Source organism: Dermacentor andersoni, chromosome 2 (genome assembly GCF_023375885.2).
Source record: "Dermacentor andersoni chromosome 2, qqDerAnde1_hic_scaffold, whole genome shotgun sequence".
NCBI lineage: Eukaryota > Metazoa > Arthropoda > Arachnida > Ixodida > Ixodidae > Dermacentor > Dermacentor andersoni.
This window is the reverse complement of record NC_092815.1, coordinates 145,151,539-145,172,929: the sequence shown is the minus strand read 5'-3', so window position 1 is coordinate 145,172,929 and position 21,391 is coordinate 145,151,539. Positions and strand designations below refer to the sequence as shown.

General features: G+C 47.8%; 1 protein-coding gene across 16 annotated transcripts in view; it reads left to right on the top strand.

The window, feature by feature from the left end:
• Positions 1 to 21,391, top strand: part of LOC126540634 (coiled-coil domain-containing protein AGAP005037-like) — a 592,903-nt gene that overhangs the window by 368,341 nt on the left and 203,171 nt on the right. The window contains exon 1 of one of the 16 annotated variants that reach the window (XM_055076172.2): positions 16,115 to 16,431. The exons of the other annotated variants lie outside the window; for them this stretch is intronic. Coding sequence (XP_054932147.1) covers positions 16,219 to 16,431 — 213 coding nt within the window. The 5' untranslated portion in view covers positions 16,115 to 16,218. Of the gene's footprint in view, positions 1 to 16,114; positions 16,432 to 21,391 lie in introns of those variants that run through there. 16 annotated transcript variants of the gene reach the window in all.

Here is a 21,391-nt window from a genome sequence, read left to right as displayed (position 1 = left end):
TTTTCTAGTTGAGCCACTGTCACCACCTGAAGACTTGCGCCGGCGTGGACGTGACATTGTCCACGTCTCGCGTCTGAAGCCCTACCACGACCCTCTGCCTCCTGATTCTTAAGGCGCCAGGATGGCTCTTTTTGTCCGGGGGGGAGATTGTGAAGAAGAAGACGCGCCTCGCGGCACAGACACATCGCCAACGCGCGGCTCGGCTCCGCTCGCGCTGTTGATTACTGTCGCCTTTTTTTGGACAGTGCTTCGGGCTGTCTCGCCGTTCCCGGTCGCTGCGCTTTTGCCTTAGGAGCCGCCGATAAACCTCTTCTCAGTAGTAGTAGTATTCTACGTGCCCGAGTGAGCCTGCACGCTATATATGTCGCTTTCGCGTTGCTGTCATGCAACGCGCCAGTTGGTTATTATATCCACCGCATCGCGAAACAAGACCCGTTCCCCGGGATCGTCCTGGACGCTGCACCGAACTGTAACGATACACAAAATACGTACGGTCCGTATGCGGAGTGAAGCCAGCGGCCGAAGCGTACGTAGTGCAGCCCCGGGCAGTGCCGTTTAATGGTCCTCCCGGGAGAGGAAATTGGACCACCGGTTGAGAGCCATAATCTCGAAGCCATCGGCGATGATGGGCTGCGGGCCGCCATCCCTTGACGACTGTGAAGCTGCGCACAGCTTTAAGCTGTACCATCAGCCATACCACGCAGCGGTAGAAATGGAGAGAAAGAGAGAGAGAGTGCGTGTGTGCGCTAAGCGATGTTTCAGTGCACCTTGGTTCAACGTGCACAAAGCGCGTTGAACACGGCTGCCTTTTCCGGCCTCTTGTCTAAAAAAGTTGCGGGTGCGTTGCAGCGCGAAATTGCGGCTCCGGACATTGCAGATTGCGCGGCGCTGCTTTCTATAGTCCAGCCAACAGGCAACGTTAAACACAAGAGGACGGTATTTTCTGGTTCACTTTAGATAACATTGTTTTTTTTTTTTCCGCGCGCATAATGATATGGAATAGAATGCTTCGCGAAGTCTCTATAGGCTCTCTGTGCATCATGTCAGCGCCAACGGACAAGCAGAATGGGAAGCTGAGCGACTCGGTCAAATTTTACGTGGCCATCAAGTTAGCCCGTGAGTAGCGTCAGTTCTTTGAAACCTCGTTCGAGGGCGCTGCCGCCGCGCGCGCTGGACGCGCTGGCCCGCGCTCGTATCACATCTTTTTTTCGTGTTTTTGCCCCACACACTAAAAAAGCGGGGAAAAAAATTAATACAGTTGAACACCTCTACAACGAAATAACCTGTATAGCGAAGGATTAATTATGTCCCGGGCAAATTCCTATCTTTCCGATGTATTGTGAACGTGTCTGCAACGAAAACTACGAGAACGAATTTACGTGTACGACGAAAGAATTTAGGCGTTCCCGTAGGGCGGGATTGCTACTTTACAATGAATGTCACGTAGTGGTGCAGCTGCTGCCACTCGCTGACGCAACTCAGCTGCGCTAGCAGCGGCGCGAGCAACACACTTGACAAGCGCGCCGATGTTGATGTGTCTTAAAGGGAAGCTGAAGAGTCTGTCGAATTCAATAAGACGCTCATATACGGATGCGGGAACCTTATAAATCATGTAGGTAAAATTTTGGGTTTTTTTTTTCCATTAGGAGCGACGTAATCGTCGGTTAAAATTGCGCTGTAGCTCCGCCCCCCGTCGAATGCCGCGCGCTGCTGCTGACGCTGACGATGCGAGCGGAGACCGGAAACCGCGGTGTTGTGACGTCAACACTAGTGTTCCGTTCCTTCGCAGCCTCCGCGACCGTGCCTGACTGTGCTTGTTTCTGCGTGCGTGCCATCGTAATCTGCTTCGATCGACCCTGCATTCCTTTGCGTCTGCGTGTATGTAGAGTGGTAGTCAACGTGCGCAGCATCAACTGATGTGGTGGGCCGATCATGCCGGCTTTCTGTGCAGCCTACGGTTGCACGAACACCAGCGGCCACGACGATGTTGTCTTCCATTACTTCCCACAAGACAAGAAGCTTTTAACGAAGTGGGATACTGCTGTGAAGCGAAAGAATTTCAAGCCCTCAAGAACAACAGTGCTGTGCTCCAACCACTTCCGTGACGACGATTATCACCAGAATTTTTCATTAAAGCGTGCGTTGGGTTTGCCAGTCAAGTCGGCTCGTCTAAGGCCCGGCGCAGTGCCGTCAGTGTTCGCGTACACAAGGAGCTCGTCTCCGATGTCAAGGCCAGCTTTCGCGAAAAGAAGGAAGCTTGAGGTAAGAACCTGACTGCGCGAACCATTGTTCAGTGTAGTTTAATACGTGTAAGCTAGTGATTGCTACAATGCTTTTTTCAGATAAATGGAGTTTGAGCTAGTGTACCGGTTTTTGGTAACAGTGAGGTGTTACGCCTGAATTAAACGGCGCTTGTAGCAAACGGTAGCAAACGGTAGCAAACGGTAGCAAACGGCACCGTACTAAAAAAGCGTTTCAAGGTTAGGCTCGTGCGCAGCTCTCCCATCATATCACATATCGAGACTGCGGCTACGCTATGCGAAATTCGCAACCGGAGACTGCGCGCCGCGCGTAATTCTACTCAGAAAGCTCGTACGTGTGAAGACGTGATACGTAGACGCGTTCGCTTGGTCCTATTTAAGTTCAAGCATTGTAGGATTCATGTGTAGTCCTCTGTGGCCAAAATATGTTAGAAAATTGGCGCGGCACCTTTTTCTTCGTCCTCGGAGCGCCGAGAAAGCGTTTGCCTCGAGAAGGCTTCCGGCAAATAAAACAAAAAAAAGCGCCGCGAATTTTCTATTTGCACGTGTGTTGTAACACAGCCTGCATGCAGCTACCATAACGCAGTGCAAATGTAGAGGTTGCATGTGCTGGAAAGCCGGCGCACGCCAGGACGCTACGCTCCCCCCTTCTCTCGCGCACAGCGAGAAACCGACCGTCTCACGTAGCCGACGGAATTCGCCGCCTTTACGACTTCGGTTACGAGTAGTGTGCGGATGGCGCACAGATGAAGGTCACTACACGTACTACACGTACTGCATGAACGGGGAAGCTTTTCACGCGTTTAAACCGCCTTTGTAGATTACCGACAGCTTTGGACAGCGCACAAATGCCGACGATCGCATCCCCGCTTACGTTCCACGAGGAGGCATGCAGGAACACAACACTACAGTTGTTTGACCGGAAACGAGCTCACTAGATCGGCGAAAGCTCGGCGAGATCACTAGATCGCTTTGCAAAAAACATACTCACCAAAGAGCATTTCCAACACGAGGAGATCCCAAGACTTCGCTTTCGTTCGCGTCGAAAGCACTGCTCGCACCAGCATCGTTTGCTCCTTCGAGAGGCCGGCTCTTCGCAGTCGGCTCGTACATGTAGGGAGTAACGCCGAACTCCTCAGAAAAACGCAGTCTCTCTAAATTTTCCATTACCGTCTCAGAAAAACAGCACCAAACTACCTGGCACCGCGCTTCATGTGTAGCGGCAGCTGTCGGTTCGGACGAACACTAGTGTTGACGTCACGAGGCGCCCGACCAATCACAGGCGGAAACGAGACGCGCGAGCTGGGCGTGTCCGCTGCTGCACTTTTCGTCGAAATAAAATATATTTGCGCTTTCTTTCGCTCAATTTCGATACGATATTCGAATTCGGAGGGCTGAAAACCATTATGTACAGATGTTCACTCATTTTTTCTGGAAAACCTTTCAGCTTCCCTTTAAGTCCTGCTGCATATACGCAACTCATGCAGCTCGTATCTCTCAACTCGTACGTTGCTTGTTACGCGACATTCGGTTGCGACGGCTGACGAACACGCCGCACTTCACGACGAGGTCGTCAACAGTCTGTACACCAACCAATAATTTTGCCGGCAAGGGAAGCGATTACGTCATCTAACGATTTGCGGTCGCACGTTTCGTCAAAGTTCGCGCAGAAAAAAAAAATGGAGAGAATAAATGCGCGACTTATTTCGCAAATTTTCTTCTGCATTCACGTTTAAATAACTCAACACTTACTGGTGTAGCTGCAAACTGTTTTTTTTTCCTGTAAATTCCTTTTATTGTTTTGTTTTGTATTTGCATTGTACCCACCCCCTCTGTAACGCCCTCTGGGTCTTGAGGGTATACTAATAAATAAAAAATAAATAAAATGTTTTTCTCTTGTTGAAGATGTACAGCCTGCTCTACTATTAGTGATGCTGTGCGCGTTCTTTACAACGAAGTGACGTGTATAGCGAACGGTTTTGGAGGTCCCAAGCACTTCGGTGTATAGACGTCGCTAGGGAGATAGTAGCGAACCGGATATTTATTGGATGGGATGTTTCTGGATGCGATGCACAATTTTAGGTTCGAACTTACGTAAGTATACAAATATTTATTGATTTTGGCGAATTCATTTTGACGAAGTAACCAATGAACGGCAACCGAAAAAAAAATCCTCAGTTTGCGCAAGGCAACTAATAACAAAACACCACAAGTCCCGCCCTCGTCTTTCGAGTTCTTTCTTTAAGATGGAAAATAACTTGAAGTACGGTGTTTTGTTATAAATCGCCTTGCGCAGACTGGAAATTTGTTTTCATTTATAGATATGTAGCTGAGCGAATTCAAGTTGAAAAGACAAAAGTTTATTTTGACGTATCTGCTGGGGACCGGCTTTTATCAAGGATATTGTATATATGTATGTGAAACATACGCCGGACAGGGCAAACCTTTCACTAAATTAGCGAAAACATTTCACTAGATGCCGATGCAGCTAGATGTTGCTAGATGCGAGCTAATGCAGCCTTTCAGCGTGCGTATTGTCGCTTGCGGTGTATCGGGAACACCGGAAGCGTAGACGACGCATGATGGTAATTTATGGGCATCCCCTTTGAAACTTTCATTCTAGCATTTTTTATACTTCTCCTTAACCTTTTTTCTTTCTTTTACTCAGAAATTATCTATTTACCCTGTACCGCTACCTAGGCTTGTAACGGATCCATTCCAATTGATCGCTTCTCTGCTTTTTTTTCGAACAATACTCTAAGCGTGCCTAGCTTATCTCGACTGCTGACCGGTTGATGCTTTCGTCCACTTTAAATCCAAGCGCTTCTGGAAGGTGTAGGTTGCCTACAGCTCTCACTGGATGAATCCCTTCGCATTCCATTTGGATGTGCTGAGTGTTTTCCGGATCATTGCGCCAGCGGACATATATGCCCCATCTTGTTGCGAATATTCGCTCCGGTATGTATTTGTCCTTAGGCAAGCAGCTCGAACGTCAAATAGCAAAGCACTACCTGCCTTCGTATTATCGTACTGATTTTCCCTTGTAATTTCTTTCTTGCCATTCTTGTAAATCTCCGTGGTCTTCTTTGTTTCCACTTTTTGAAACGAATTTACTGTCTCTGTCTCGCTTTTTTTTTTTTTTTTTGATGATGCCTGGTTGTTTCACGCTCACAGGATGGATGGATGGATGTTATGAGTGTCCCCTTTGGAACGGGGCGGTGGGTTGCGCCACCAAGCTCTTGCTATTATACTGCCTAATGTCCTACCTAGGTTAAACAATAAAAAAAGACAAAATAAACACTATGAACTACCACGCCCAAATTTGGTGATCCGCTATTGCGAACTGTGCTTTTGTACGTCTCTGTATTTTGTCGTTTCCCTACTTTTCTTCCACCAATCCTCCAATCGCCTCTTACTAAGGCCTATTGCGGACATGTTTGCTTTTCCACTGCTCCCGCTGAACCCAAGGGCTTCAAGGAGGCCAGTGGTGCCTAAATCGACCGCTGGGTAGACGTCTTCACATTCTAATAAAACATGCTCCACAGTTTCCCTAGCTTTACCGCAGCAAGCACATGCTTCTTCTTCCTTCTTATATCTCGCTTTATAGGTGCGTGTTCTAAGGCATCCGGATCTCGCTTCGAAAAAGTAATGAGCTTCCCTTTGAGTTATCATAAATTGTTTCTTTCCTGATTTCGTTTTTTCCTCTTAAGTAATTACTCATGGCAGGTTTCTTTTCTATTGCCGCCGCCCATGATTATCTCAGCCTCTCTGACTTTCTGCTTGACGTTCTTTGTTGCTGTGCTGCCCACCCTACAGGCCGCATACTTGCTGGTAAGCTCCCTAGTTCCTACCAGCAGTCCTGGTAGTGCCACCTTGCGGCGCTTTCGTTAAACTAATTCAAGATGTTTTTGCTTTGCGTACTCTCTCCGTCGAAAGAAGTTAAAAGCACTACTGTACTTTAATGATTGCCTCCCGGCGCAGTTATTACAACGGCTAAGTACCATGTTTTAGAGTTTAGGTTGAAGCCATCGTCAAAAGATGACGCCGCGAGCGAGACTCCGAAAGTGTACTCCGGGGGCAGGAGCCAGTGCTCAACTCGGGCCTGCACAAGGTTTTTTGAATTCCTTTTGTTGTTTTTTACGAATGGTCTTCGTTGTTTCTTTCGCCCGTTTTCGTGGTCGCTGCTTGGCGTTCGTACTTTCACCGACGATAAAGAGACGCCGACGCAAATGTCATGCGCTGTCGCGCAACCCAGTTGTTATGCCCCAACCACTGGCACGCGCCGAAAGCTTCGGCGCGCGCTGGCAAGCGAATCCGTCGCTTCGCTTCGGCTGGAGGGAAAGGGCGCGCAACCACTGGAGACTAGCTCCGACGCGCGACGAAGCACGCTCCTCGGCTGCGGCGCACTGTTGCTGGACTATTCCGTCTTCATCCGTCAAAGTCCGGCCTAAAACAGCTTGGTGTAAACTAAGCTTGAAACAATAAATTAGTGATCTGTATGTGCTTTTAGATATAAAAAACACGTTTGAATAATGAATATACACCTGCCGCAACAGTTTTTTATTTCTGAAGTAACAATAGTGTACAAAATATCGACATCAGCGCTCGCGCGTCGTCTGTCTGCAAGATCGCTTTCCAAACACCTGCACGACGATGCCATATATCAAAAACTGTTGCACCATTTCATTTTTTGGTAGCTTATTGCACAGCCAATTATGTAAGAATTGGGCGTGCAATGTATAACTGAAAAAAAATCTGTGTTGGAAATATTGCCACGCAGTAGTGACGGTAAATAAATAGTGCCGGCTCAATCGCAACGATAGCGGCGAGCATTGTCGGCAATCGTAGAAAATCTCATCTGCGGGTCAAGCGCGCCGGTTTGCATGCGGCAGTCGTCGAAAGTTACAGCCTATTCGCTGGTGCCCGCGCGCCTTCCAGAAACTACAACACAATTCGTGTCGCGTATGCAATCAGATTAGCAAGGTTCGTCGACAACAGACAGAACCATCGATAACATTCGCGAAACTTCCGATACGTTCAGGCGCATCGTGCAGCGAGCGATAACGTTTAACATTTTTTAGCCGGTGAAATACGGTAACCGGACACAGATAAAGCATCCGTGTCAATATAATTATACTTGTTGGTACATGAAAGAAACGTGAAAAAGTGGGTTCTGAGAAAATCAGCACAAACGAATTGAAACCCCCTGCAGCACTCACAGACAAAAAACTAGAATAGCTAAAATGTATGTAATTCGTATCTTGTCTCCCCCCAATTCTTGATTCTGTCAAATCTAGCCCATGGAGCACCTCTCTTATTCTAGGTTGTTTTGATGCATCAACACCGCATCCGGAGGCCTTCACATTGAGTGTATTGCTACAAAACATTTTCACAGTGTAAGGGCCATGTTCTATTGTAACTGATTTCCACATATCAAGTTTGCCTTTCTTTACATTAATGAAATGACATACCGTCAGATAATACAAGCTTGAGAATTAGAGGGTTTTAATAGGAGTCTTTCGTTGCCCTTTGCCAAGTCGTACTATTGAAGCACTTATTCGAATGTATGGGAGCAGCTCATTTGCATAGTATAAGAAATATATAAACAGGTTATTTTCACAATTTACACACTTCGTCACCACAAAAAGAAAAATTGCAGTTTATTGTTTTCAGCCTGCTATGATGTTTTGACTAAGAAAGATATATTCAATTTTTTCTGCGAGGCACGGAATAATTGCTGTGGCATATTATTTTATTGCACAACACTGCATACAGTAGCCAGCCATTATTAAAACTCAGAAGAAATCAATAGCACAATGCATATGATCAGGCACATAGCATATTATTGCACTTTCTTAATTCGTGCCAGAACGATGACCACAGGCGTCCTTCTCCAACAAGGTCAGCATCCATCGTGGACTTTCTCTTCTTTTAATCTTTCCGTCCCCCTTTCCCTTTCCCCAGTGTAGGGCAGCCAACTGGGCTCAGTCCTGGTTAACCTCCCTACCTTTCATCTATCATTTTCTCACTCTCTTCTTAATTCATGCCCTTTTTTTAATTGCACGAAAGCTACTGCACTAAAATAGTATACTAGTACATACTTAAAAAGCACAATTTTACACTACGATAATAATCAATCATTCAAATTTTTATTGTAGTGCCCAGGAACAGCTAGAGAGCCTTTGTACTGGTGCACTTAACGAGCACTATGTGAGACAAAATGTAGAGAAAACATGAATGTAGTAGACAAAAAAATGGGAGATAGAGAAACAAATGGGGAAAAACGGAAATGCGGAAAAGTAAAAGGAAGTTAATCCTACGTGATTATCTACAGATACACAATACACAGGAAATGAACTCTGAAGTATGTTTTGGAGTCGAGTCTTATTAGCACAATCTTGTAACAAGCCCAGGCAACGAATGTAGAATGCTACCTGGTATACTGTTGCGGCACAAAGAAATGCATATGATCAAGAAGCTTTAAGGAATGTATAATATCATGGACCACCTTATACAGGAACAAAAGGTGCGATTAATTAAGACTTGAATCTAGAGGTGCGAGTTGAAGTATATTTGAGAAGGCTCAACTGTGGTCGCCAGAATGGCAAAAGTGGTGCTTGAAGATAGACATCAATTTATTCTGGATGCGTTCAATGAGGTCAGAATTAGATTTGCTCATTGCACCCCCCTCCTACAGAGGCATACTCTAGTAGTTGGAGGCACACAGCAGAATTTCAGAAACACAACAGGTGAGTGGAAATCATGCAATATACGGCATGCAATTCCAAGAGCGTCAAGGGCATCTTGTGTAATTATCTATGTGAAGAGAAGCTTAGCATAGCATTTTGTCGAAGTACACACCAAGATCTTTCATTTCATCGACCCTAAGGAGTGGAGCATCATGTAGGGTGTATCAAAATTTCACATGGTGCGTTTTGTGCATATAACTTAATGCCATAGTGTTGGAAGCATTTAAGAGTACTTATTGCTTCTGCACCAGTTTGAGAGTGAAAAAATTTCTTTTTGGAAGTCGATGCAGTGGTGAACACTGTTGACAGTCTGAAATAGTCTGAAAGTCTGAAATGTCGGCACACAAAGTCATGCTGTTCATTTATTAAAATGCTCTTAGCACTAACAGAAAGCGAGGAATCCCATATCGATTCGAACACCTGACGCACTGAAGAGGATAGATATAGGTCGGCAGTTAGTAACTGCACATCTAGCACCTGATTTGTGCATGGGCAATGTCCATGCTACCTTCCGAGTGCTAGAAAAGGTACTAGACTTTAGGGAACTATTGAAGATGCTTGTGAGAACGAGGAACAAGTATGCTTCCATACGTCTTAACCCTTTCAGACACCACTTTATCCCGCTGATTGAAAGTTGCTTTCACCACATCTCTTGCATCCTCAGAATCGTAGAAAGTGTACAGCTGCAGCAAATATTAAGAATTTTCAATTGTTTAGCGAGTTTTGTCAAGTTTACAAAATTTCGACTCCATGCGAAAACTCACTACAGGAACACAAAATATGAAAACATGTACTATTTCGTGTTTTGAAAAGCTTGAAAAGCACTTATCCAGCCACTTGACAATTATGCCTGGTGCACGACATTGTAAAAAACAATGAAAGAAGTGAACCCGCTACATACAACATACTGACACAGAGTAACAACACCCAGCCGTCTACCTTCCCACTCATTTTGTTAAAACATTCTGCACATTATTCAAAATTGCAGCACAGTTCCAATAATAAGTGTTTCAAGATGTATGAAACACATTTTAAATACCATTACTTTCATCAGTGCTTTTGCTATTGATGCACGCTTCTGCTGTGCCCAATTGTGTAGACAGCGTCTCAAAGGGTTAAGCTCTGTGGAGGAAATACCATCAACACCACAAGAAAGGGAAAGTTTAAGGCACTTCATATACTTGGAAACAAGCTTGTCATTGACTGTTGGCATACACTGCGCCAGACTGAGAAGGAAGGTTACTTGAAGCATATTTCACACCATATAGCAAACAGAAATGTTCTGCAAAGGCATCAGCAGTGTTCGAGACAACACCACTATGTTCATAAAGAAGACGTACATCTTTGGCACTCCTTTTAGAAGAGAGAGCCCACAAAGCTCCAGAAATATTTTGAATTATGTGTCACGCTGGCTTCAACACAATCAATGTGGTCAAAGTGATGATTCTAATAATAATAATAATAATAATAATAATAATAATAATCTTAGTGCTAACTTGGCACACTAGACTAAAGAGAAGGCTGATGCCTGTATGTTAGAGCATCTGATAACCAGACATCCAAAGCAGGAATTTGCAGGATGCAGAAGACACTTCCTTCCCCTCCACGTGCACACACACTTGCTCAATAACACAGCACGGCACACACGCACACATTCAACAGCTGCACAACACACAGGAGTGCCAATGAAGTCTGGTTCCAAGGAAGGAGAATCCAAATCGCCAGGGGGGTGGAGAGAAAGCTCTGCATGCCAGATATAATCATGGAGTTGTGGTGTCGGGCCATAGAGGCGTGATGAGGGCTCAGGCTGTGCTGACCACTTGTTCAGACGAACTGAAGAAAGATTAGTGCTGTCCAGAGAGACGTCAAACACCCTGCAGTATAGACTAGTGCAATGTTGCGTTGGTATTGCAGGGTGTGCTACTTGAGGGGTTTGAGGCAATCGTCGAAGGCTGGCATGAGCTTGTGACAACCGAAAAGACGGGAGTAAAGGGTGCGTATTGTCCGGCGCTGAACAAGCTTAAGCTTGTTAGCGTCGCGAGTTTGGTACGGGAACTATACTGATGAGCAGTACTCAAGTCATGACAGAATGATAGAAGTGTAGAGTGCTCGGAAAACCTTAGGTCATCAGGGAAGGGAGACACGGGACACAAACCCAAGAAAGGGCCGGTGCTTACATACAGTGCTGGTGACATATGCGGAAAAGTTGAGAGAACAGCTAAATGCTACACCCAGAATGGGAAGGGCCCGAACAGTCTTTATAGAAGTGCTACCAAGGAAGAAGGTTGGACGTGCAGCAGTTTCGTTGTAGCTGATACGCATGGCAGCACTTTTTACGGTGCTACTACAAAGTTTGATATTGTAGGCCCAGTCGTTCGCCTTTACGGAATGTATTTATTGTAAGCACATATGCTGTGCATCGGCATATTGTTGTTGTGGAAGCGTTAACTTGTTAATCAAACACATTCTCCGCAGATGCATTAGTAACTTGGTTTTGAGTAGATCTTTGTCCTGACTACAATTTATAGTATCGCAGCAAGAAACATTTTAGTAGAGGCTGAAGGGATTCCAGCAGTTTAAGCGTACTGACTGCACAAAACACTGATGACACCTTTTCACCTTCCCCACAATGCACTCACACCATCTACACTTTCCATAAGCAAAAAGTGAGATAAAAAATCAATTACAGTTTCATTGACTCAGTACATGCTGCTTCTGAAGCGGGCATCGAATCGTGGTATACGCTGCTACATGCATAGGTCTTGCATGATGCAGGTCCTGCTATGCACTGCACACAGGGCACACGTTGCAAACAGATAAGTTCTTTTTGCAGTGCTCAACTATAACGACACACTGACTCAAACATGACTGCGTTGTCACGTATGCTTCAGTGCGTCAGTGTTCTTGATTGCATCACGAGCGATTTATGCCCAACTAGCCCAAAAGACGGACGCACTAGAAAGAAGTGAGTGAATGAGTACAGTGAACTTGTACTGAACTGGATTCACATGCCGAATAGAAGAGCGCAGTGTCAGCTGAAACAGGCGGCACGGCTGATTATGTAAGTACTTCCAATAGTTCGGCTACTCGTGTATTTCGCTTTCGGAAGTTATCTTTACCACTGGAAACAGCGCAGAGCTTGCCCGTTAAACTTGAGTCAACCGACACCACACGAAACACGCCGCGGTTGACCAACCCAACTTCCACACGGTTCATTCACCACATCACAGGTCACACGAAGTCAAGAGTGCCATATTTTAAATCACTGCAGCACCAAACGGACCTAAAAATTCATTTCCTTCGACAGAGTTTCTCAGGTGAGTTCGTTCACTCGCCAGTTACGAACTCGATGGACGCGCTAGGCCTACGCGTAACGTAAACAACATCGGCGATAGGCGAGTGTTGATTATCCAGACTTCGGAGCTCGTAAACGTGTTTCCATTCGTTTTGAGCACGACAATATGCACATACAACAAGCACAGACGTTGCGGCAATCGTGATTCGGTTTGCTGTTTTAGCAGACGATCGTACCGAGCCCGGCGGAACCCAGTGGGCAGGTTGGATTAGTCGGCGTAGTTCGAAGTCGCTTCGGATCCACGTCGCACTGCCACAACCCACGGTCGTCGGTCGGTTGATCGTGTCGTTGTCGGCCTACTATTACAACACTGTCTTTCAGGAACACTGTCGCGCGCGTCGTGCGTCCAAAACACTCGGACGATCTTTGGTGCCGGCGTCTCCGCACGGTCGGCCATTACAGGCTTAGCAGCCAGAGGCTCCGCAGCCTCCGATTGGTTGACGCCTGCGAGGCGTCGCAGCCTCCCACTGGTGCACGCCGGCGCAGCTTCGCCGCGCGCCGGCAAACTTCTAGCATCGGCAGTAGACATAATCGCTGCGCGACGTTCCGCTTCAGCGAGTTCCCGACCGACGCTTTGACGCATTTGACCCTTCGGCGCGCGCCGAAGCTTTCCAGCGCGTGCCAGTGGTTGGGGCATTAGTTATTACAGCCATTCGAGAGGCGCACTATGTCCACTGATATTGGCGCTACAGATGTGCAGGTTAACGGCTGTGTTCGCTAGGGAATTACGCAATGAAACAACAAACTCTGCCCACATGTCCCCAATGCAACATAGGTACGCCTTCAAGCGTAGCATTCCTTTAAAAACGAATAGCTTTTTTGAAGCGTTTGGCTGTTCGCTTACATCGACTGTCATCGTTGATGTTCTCTGCACATTTTTTTTGTTACTGTGAAACCAATGAATAAATTACTGTATCGAAGGAGGGTTGGCCCTCAGGACGGAAGACCTGGGGGGTGCAGGGCTTCGAAGGGGCAGTGCCCTCCTGCAATGGAGCCTATGCGGGCGCTGGCGCCTTGAGGTTCCCGACTCCGGAGACTGCAGGACACGCTCTGACTCACTAATAAGGCATAGTAAAGCAGCGCGAAAGACGTGAACGAAATGGGGAAGACTCAAGACACATACAGACACATCCAACCTGATCTATTAAAGCCTCGTGCAAAACATGGATCCGTAATTTCTGTGACGCAAAGTGCTAGTGCATTTCGCCGTCTTGAGAAATCATTCGGAAGTGACTTGATTAGTGTGCCTTATTTCCGTGCCGGGATTATTTCTCTTTCTTTCTTTTTTATATACTTTTTTTATTACAGTTTCTGCTCGCCATACGTATGCAGATTTCCGCGCGTGTTGTGTACAAGTGGGCCCTCTCAATAATAAAAAATGGCCTTTTAAGCTAAACGCATTCGTTTGACGTCTTAGTTCTGCATTTTGGCTTAAGCAATCACACCGTGCAATAAACAGCTCTGGTCACTTCATCCTACCGCAGATGTTGTTTTACATTTGGGAAAGGATTGCTCGAAGTAGCAATAAGGGTAACCGGCCTATTTTTCTCAATAGCCGAGTTACTTTATTCAGGCTCGAATGCCTAACCTAAATGAACGGCACATTCGGACGACGCAAGTGTAATAAGTATTTTTCTTCCAGGACACATGCGTGTATGAGACCAGTCTGTACTTGAGGGTAGCAGGGAGCATGAAAATATCAAAATACATAAACAATTAAAAGAAAGTAACACACGCACACGCACACGCGCGCGCGCACACACAGACACACACACACACACACACACACACGCACGCACGCACGCACTAAACCACATGATAGAGCACTTTCTGTTTCCCTCCAGCTGTTGAGTATATTGCAGTACTTGTTGACGTCCTAGTCGCAGAAGGAAAAGCGCGGTATCGCTAGCAGGACACTTCGCGTACCCTTTTATGGTTCGCAGGTGGCGCGGCTGTCGCTAGAACACCGCGCTTTCGGCAAATCAGAGCGCCCGGATTAGAAAACCGTGGAGCCTGTGGGATGTGTCGTAATTGTTCTCAATCCGGAGGTCTAGTTCAACATGCTCCGTCATCTGTATTGTCCGGATTTCCTTTCTTTAACGGTGCGAGCCCGGTACTTCCCAGTAACGAACGGCATGCGCGTTATCAGCATGACAGCATTCCCGACAGGAAAGTAGTGGACGCGGCGTTTTGAAGAAAGAAAAAGCAAGCAAGGCAGATTACGATTATTGTTGTGGGATAAGATAAACCCCAAAGGGTGTAAACTTTCTTGAGTGTGAGTGTGGAAACCCTGCATGCTGCCATGCACTCTCAGACAAAGGTACACCCTTTGGGGTGTATATCTGCCACACAACGAGAACTCAGGCGCTCTGTACTTCCCTGTAGAGAAGGCTGTGTCACGCTGACAACGCGCAAGACCTGTTATGATTTCGAAGTACCGCGCTCGTACCGTTAAAGAAAGGAAATGCGGGCAAGATAGATGACGATTATTGTTGTGGGACATGGTACCACACAAGGGGTGTAAACGTTTTTGAGAGTGCAAGGCACGAATTTTCAAAGATGTGGTTGGCTATCGCTTTGGCCAACGACATTGACTGTGGAGATGGTGCCGAACCCTTATGTTAAGTCGGAATTGTCGTGGTGTCTGAGGAATTTCATTCTTCCCTCTTTTTTTCTTTGTGGCACAAATATTTAAATATTTATATTCTTCAGCTCTTTATGAGACGATGACCGTTCTAAGCATGCCATGATGTCCTTTTTAAGCATGTCATGATGCACGTGATTTAGAGAACTCCTCGAATTGGCCCAAAACGTTCAATAACGCTGAGAACTCTGGAATAAGAGACTAAGTATCAATACCAATTACCACTTAATTATGTCCTACTTTCTAAGCGTAAGGGAAACTTTCCCGAAACAAGGTACAATATACGCGCGCATATTACATTATTTCGTACTGCTGGATAAGATGCAGAATCGTCGTTAAAGTGATCTCCTGCTTAGCAATTACCGGAAGCTGTAAAAGAACTGTTACATCTAGGTATAAATTCCTTGAATTGAGCTCATGGTCCAGGAAGTTCTCAGTACATGATTGGACAGATGCGGAGCCGGTAGCCTCGCTAGTATTGCAGCGCCACCAGTGCGATATCGAACGAAACTCGAAAACACGCGCAGTTTAGTTTTCGCTAGTCTCCGCCGTGCGGCGCCACCGATGTAGGTTTCGCGGGCTCTAGCGCCAGATCGAAGTGACGACGGTCGACTCGACTCGTGCCAGCCGGTGTTTGGCGCTGAACTACGGGCCTTCCTTTTTCCCTCAGTCTGAAAGAGGCGCAGTTGTGCTCTCTCCTTCCCGCTTTCGAAATCCGGTAGCAGGCCGGGATGATGGGTCCCGATAGTGGCTGCGGTGAAAGAAGAGGCTTACACGGCGACAGAAGAGAACGAGGGTACGCTTGGCGGCGGCCTGTTTCCATGACAACCGTTGTCCCGCGAGAGCGGGGAAAAAAGGGGGTCGAAGAGGGAAGAACGAAACTTCTTTCGGGAAGTCACCGCGCCCGCACGCTCGCTTCAGACAGACACACACACACACACACACGTTCACACACACACAGCTCACGTTCTTCGCGCGCAGAGTGAGAGATAGAGACGGCGACGGTTTCCTGCGTGCGTTCGCGTGGGGTTGCGGGGGCCGGCGCATGCGCGGGGCGCGTGCCGGCCGCTCGCTCGACGGGAAGGAAGTCCTTCCCCCCGTTCTCCGGTCCTTCTTCCCGCGGCGGCCGGTGGTCCGACCGTGGGTCGGCGGGCGGCGTAAAGGGAGACCCGTGGCGCGTCTCTCGTCAGCACGCGCCGTGTGCCGTCCATGCTGAGCGCCATGAGCCGGCTCCGGCCGGGCTCGCCCAGCTCGTCGGGCCAGTCGTCGCCTGAGCCGCCGGCTCCTCCGGCGACCACGGGCCGCCACAAGCAGCTCATCCGCCGCGTCCTGCAGGGGTCGTCCAAGAAGAACGCGGCGGCCGCGGCCAACGCCACCTCCGCGTCGTCGGCGGTCAAGCACTCGGGATCGCAGAAGGACATCGTGAGTGTGACGACGCCGTATACTCTCCGGGCCCCCTTTGCCTGCGCCGCGGAGGCTGAGCTGCGGCCGGCTGCGGCACGGGCGCGCACGCTCGGGGAGCGTGGGCGGTTGTCGAGCAAGAACTACAGTGCGCGGCGATAGGAATAATCTGGAGGATTGGGAGAAAATATACGGGAGACCCGGAGACCCCGGAGTGGGGAAAGTTCGAAATTTAGCGGCCATTTAACGTCCTGGAGCGAAAGGGAATCGCGTTTGCGAACTCCCGCGAAACCTCCGTGAAGCCCGCTTTGTGTTGCAATGCCACCCGCGTGGCTGTCCAGTGCGCGTAGGCTTTGCGCTGCGGTGCGAACAAGGCTTGCTGCGGGCGCAGGATCTCGGAGGCAAAGCTCGAGAACAAGTGGTGCAACACGGGTTACGCGAGCCGCGCAGACTCGGACACGGTGCCCCGAAACCATGAGCTACGGTCGGATGTCGCGTTCTTTTCTTCGAGAGCGCCATTCGCGCACTGTGTACGGCGTGCCGCGGGTACTACGGCACATTCGTGCTTGATTTTGCCGGCCAGCTTTTGCTTGATCTCTAGTCCGCGGCGCTGTAAGGGGGCGCGCTGCAGTATGTTACAAAAGTATACCTCCTCTTTTACAGAAGGTTAGATCGTGGCATGAAGGTCCAAATGGTCGAGCAGGAGGAGCAGTTGAGCGTCCCGATATGGCACATGCCTTTGAGACTGTGTGGAATAGAGAGAGAAAGGAAGAGAGGTGAAACGCAAAGGGGCTAACCAGATTAGGTGTCCGGTTGGCTACTCTGCACAAGGGCATGGCGTAAGGGGAGAGCGTGTTTAAACTACAGAAGGCATCCATGTAATGAAGTTTGGCTTTTCAGATACCGAAACCACATACAGTCTACCTATTTTTCTTTTTTTTTTTGCGGAGCTTGTTTGTAGTTTAGGATGTAAAGGCTCTCGCCGGTGACGCTGTGCTTGCAATGCACGCATGAAGCATGCTAAAGTTAGCATGCTGCGACAGTTTTCACTGAGCAGGTTGGGCTAATTTCGGGAAGTTAATTCTTCGTGAAACCAGGTGTAATCCAGGGCTGGCACGATGTAACTACTTCCTCATCATTCACTACTTACTACCGACAGATCTCGCTGATGTGTGCAGATGCCTCGCTCTGACCACTGACGATGCACGAAAAGAAATAGCACTGGATAACCATGAGGTGATCCCGACCAATTTTGACACTCCGGAACTTGTCTGTAGTCTAGTATCTACAGCTTCCAAGAAAGCTTTCTCGTCTAACCCTGTACAGTGAAATCCCGTTAGAGCGAACCCCACATTAACGATTTTTTCAAGTTAACGAATTTTCGAAAATCCCCCACCAAGTGCCCACTGGTTGAATGTGAAAATCTTTCACTACAACGAATTTCAGAATACCAAATTTCTATGAATAACGCACCGAATTTGATCGTCATGGTATCTTAATAACACTTCACGATAACGAATTTCAAGCGTAAGAATCTGCTCGTAACGGCACAAACGACGACAAGTGCTCCGTATGTGCCACTACCATCATCATCAGTACGCCTGCCTATATTTCTCTATGCTCCTGCCCTTTTTTAAACCTGCGTTTGCCCTATCGGCATTGCCTGCACTTGCGATCGCGCCTTGTCGGCCCTCGCCGTCTTTGTTCCGCCAACCGGGTAGCTCGGCACGTTTGTCGGAGGGCTGTTTTGCTCGCTTTAAACATTAGACGTTCGTTTCTACGTTCGCGATGAGCTCTGGAAACAGAACGAAAAAAAAAAGAAAAGCGGAGGCAATTTTCTTTGCAAGAAAAGGTGGCTATTCTTTCTCAAGTGGACGCTGGAAAAAAGCAAATCGACATTGCAAAGGTGTGGAGGATTGAACCGTTTCATCAAATAAACGTGCATTGATTTCCGAATACTCAGTGCTTTTTTCCGTGCTTTTACACATTAACGCGTTTTCGGATGTGTTCCCAAGGCGACTGCTTTTGTTTCATTGACGATTTTGCATGAGAATCACACTTTTCTTTTCAATATTACGATTTTTCAATATAACGAATGAATTTTAGCGGTCCTTTGAGATTCGTTGTATCGAGATTTCACTGCAGTCGACTTACGCGTGCAACCCAAAGCTTGTGTACCGTACCGTTTGTACGTTTTTGCGCAAATTTTCAAGCTGGAGAAGTGAAAGCACGTGTGTAGTTCATCAACAAGACCAACTAAAAAAAGTTTGATACCATAGGCTAACCTTGCGCACTTAGCGCGAAACCGTGGTGGAGTCTGTCTAGCAGCAGTTGGCGAATCGGTCGCCGACAAATTTGTGATAGCGCTTAAGTGATCTCGATATCTTCCTTTCAGTGCGGCAGTGGAATGTGTGTGCACGCGGCACCAAAGTTAGAAATGTACAAGCTCCACGTGCGCAGTGTTATTTCTTGCCCTTTCACTTTAGCTCAAAGCAGCATCCAAAGAGAGCCACACACCACAGGAAGGGCTTTTCGATCGCCACAACCATCGTTCACAGCGACGAATCATCCTAAATTAAAGCTTAGGAGTAGTCGAGTAAGCGGGATCTCAGCTGGCTTCTTGGAAGATACAACATTCTCTATAGGAGCGCAGCTATGTACCATGCGGTACAAACCACGAAAGAGGAGCAGTCGGCTTTAGTTGACACCGCAATACGTTGATTAGATGTCACTCCCTTCTCGGGCCGCTTATTCGACGCACCAAACGGGATACCTTCTGCAAGCGTGCTTTTCACCACACGGTTTCCTAACGGTATTCCTCTGACTGAAAGGAATCGCCGAAAATCGAAGCTGGAGGCGCTCAATTGGTAGCAAAGGCATTGTTAACCTCTCAAGCGCACGCGGCAATTTCGAGCCATTTCCCACGACTACAGGCCGTAACTTTGTCAACCAATCATAAAACTTTGTCCACGAGAACAAGCGATGCCGGTCCAGACTCGTTCCTTTCTCAGACGCTGCGCTGAACGGTAATTACGCCCACGTGCCGGGGGCGCAGCGCACCGCTCCACGCGCTCCAGAGAGTCTCGGTTCTCCCGTCCGACCGGGCCGGGAAGAGGAGTCACCGAGCTGCGTTGCCAGTGGCCCAAATGGCCCGCCGGCAAGCGAGAGTCATCGGAAGGCGCGGGCCAAACGATTTGCCTCCCCATTCAAGGGCGCCTCTCTCTCTCTTGCGAGCCGTTAACCATGGTCCCGTTATCGGGGAGCGTGCCGGGCCGATGGCTTTAACGAGCTGCCGCCTCTGCGTACCGATCGGAGAGTGTTGCGGAATCGACACAAAAGGGGGAACCGAGTGTCGACCCCTCCTCTTCAATGGCAGCCAAGTGCGGACAAGGAAGATAAGGCGCGCCGGGACAGCCGCGAAAGAAGTGAGCAGCTATAAGTGTAGTGGAGATTAACCGGCACTCCGGTTAATGGGAAGATAACGCGCGTTACACACCTCGTTGTTGCCGTACGTATGCCAGAAAAAGAGGTACCGTCGGTATTCCCAGTTAAGTAAGCTGCAAGAAAGTCTTCAAAGAGCCGGTCTATTCTGGTTGAAGGATGGAACGCGGGACTTCCTTACGAAAGTAAAATCCAGACCTACTTTTAAGAAGAGGACACAGAAAGACATGACAGGACGGACGCCGGTCCTGTCATATTAATGTCAAAGTAATGCATCAACGACTAGCCCCGTAACTTGTGTTTTGTTAAACGCAGGACTACAGCCAGATTTGGGTAATCCCTTGTATCAAATGAGGCCACCAGAAAACGGCTAGGAGCTCGACACCGGGAAAGTCGACGAACTTAAAGGGACAGTAGATAGAGACACCAAATTACTTTGGATTTCTCATAACGTATTGTTTTAAAACTCTACTTCCGTCGCCTTTCCGTTAATAAACTTGATTAAAATGTAGCTAAAAGTACCAATTTTCCCCCTTTAATGTGGCGCTGCATTCAACACCACCGCCGTCACGTCAGTGTGAAGTCGTGCATTTGAAACTTGTTTTTTTTTTTCTTTGCCTTCTTTTGTGTGAGCGTTCGGGGCTCAGTAAAATTTCCCGAAGCCTGCCAAGTTCTCTCTCTGGCTTTTTTTTTTAATACAAGGTAGTCCATTTTTGTCGATAAAGAATTAACTGGGCCCAAACAAATTTCGTCAAATCCCATGAAGCCACTGCGAGATGGCGCGAAAACTTCAAGGAAGCCTCGCCACCTGTCTTTCCTTTCCTTTCTTTTTTTTTTGCGTTCCTTTTGGCTTACCAAGCCTCTTCTTGCGGTGATAGTGAATTTTTTTTTGTGTGTGCGTGCATTGTACAAGCGTAATATACAAATACATGCGATTTTTTTTCTCTCCCTCTTTAGCGTCCTTATAAGAGTTGGGAGGCTTAAAAAGTGTGTCAGCCAAATTTATCTCCGCACAAACGTGCAAGGCGAGCGCTCCCGATTGATGCGTGTGAACTCAGATAAAGGCGACATTCTGGAAGTTTGCAGACTCGGGGCGCGTTAATTAGAACCTCAGGACGGAGGCGCTGGCAAATGGGAAGTTTTCGCAAGCAAGCACCGTGAGCTACGAGAATTTTTCGCAACCTCCGTACCTTTGCTCTCGTGCCGGATTCCCACGAAGAGCCCGCGAGGTTTCACCACACACACAGGCCGGGTTTTGGTCTCGTGAAAGTTTGCCCAGCTTACTCCGTACGCCGCTGCGCAGCGGGTCGACGTTGCATTAGCTTGATGCCGCTTTAACGAATGGGCGTGCTGTTCAGAAAACTGAAGAGCTGCATATACACGCGAAGAGACTGAGACGTTTGCGACTACTCGGAAAACCTTCTCCCTAACAGGGCTTGTTTCCCGGCTCAACTGTCTTCATGGCCTCACGTCCGTCGTTTTCCAACGTCTTTGATTGAACGCTTGCTGCTCGAACAATGCCAAATTCAACAACAGGATT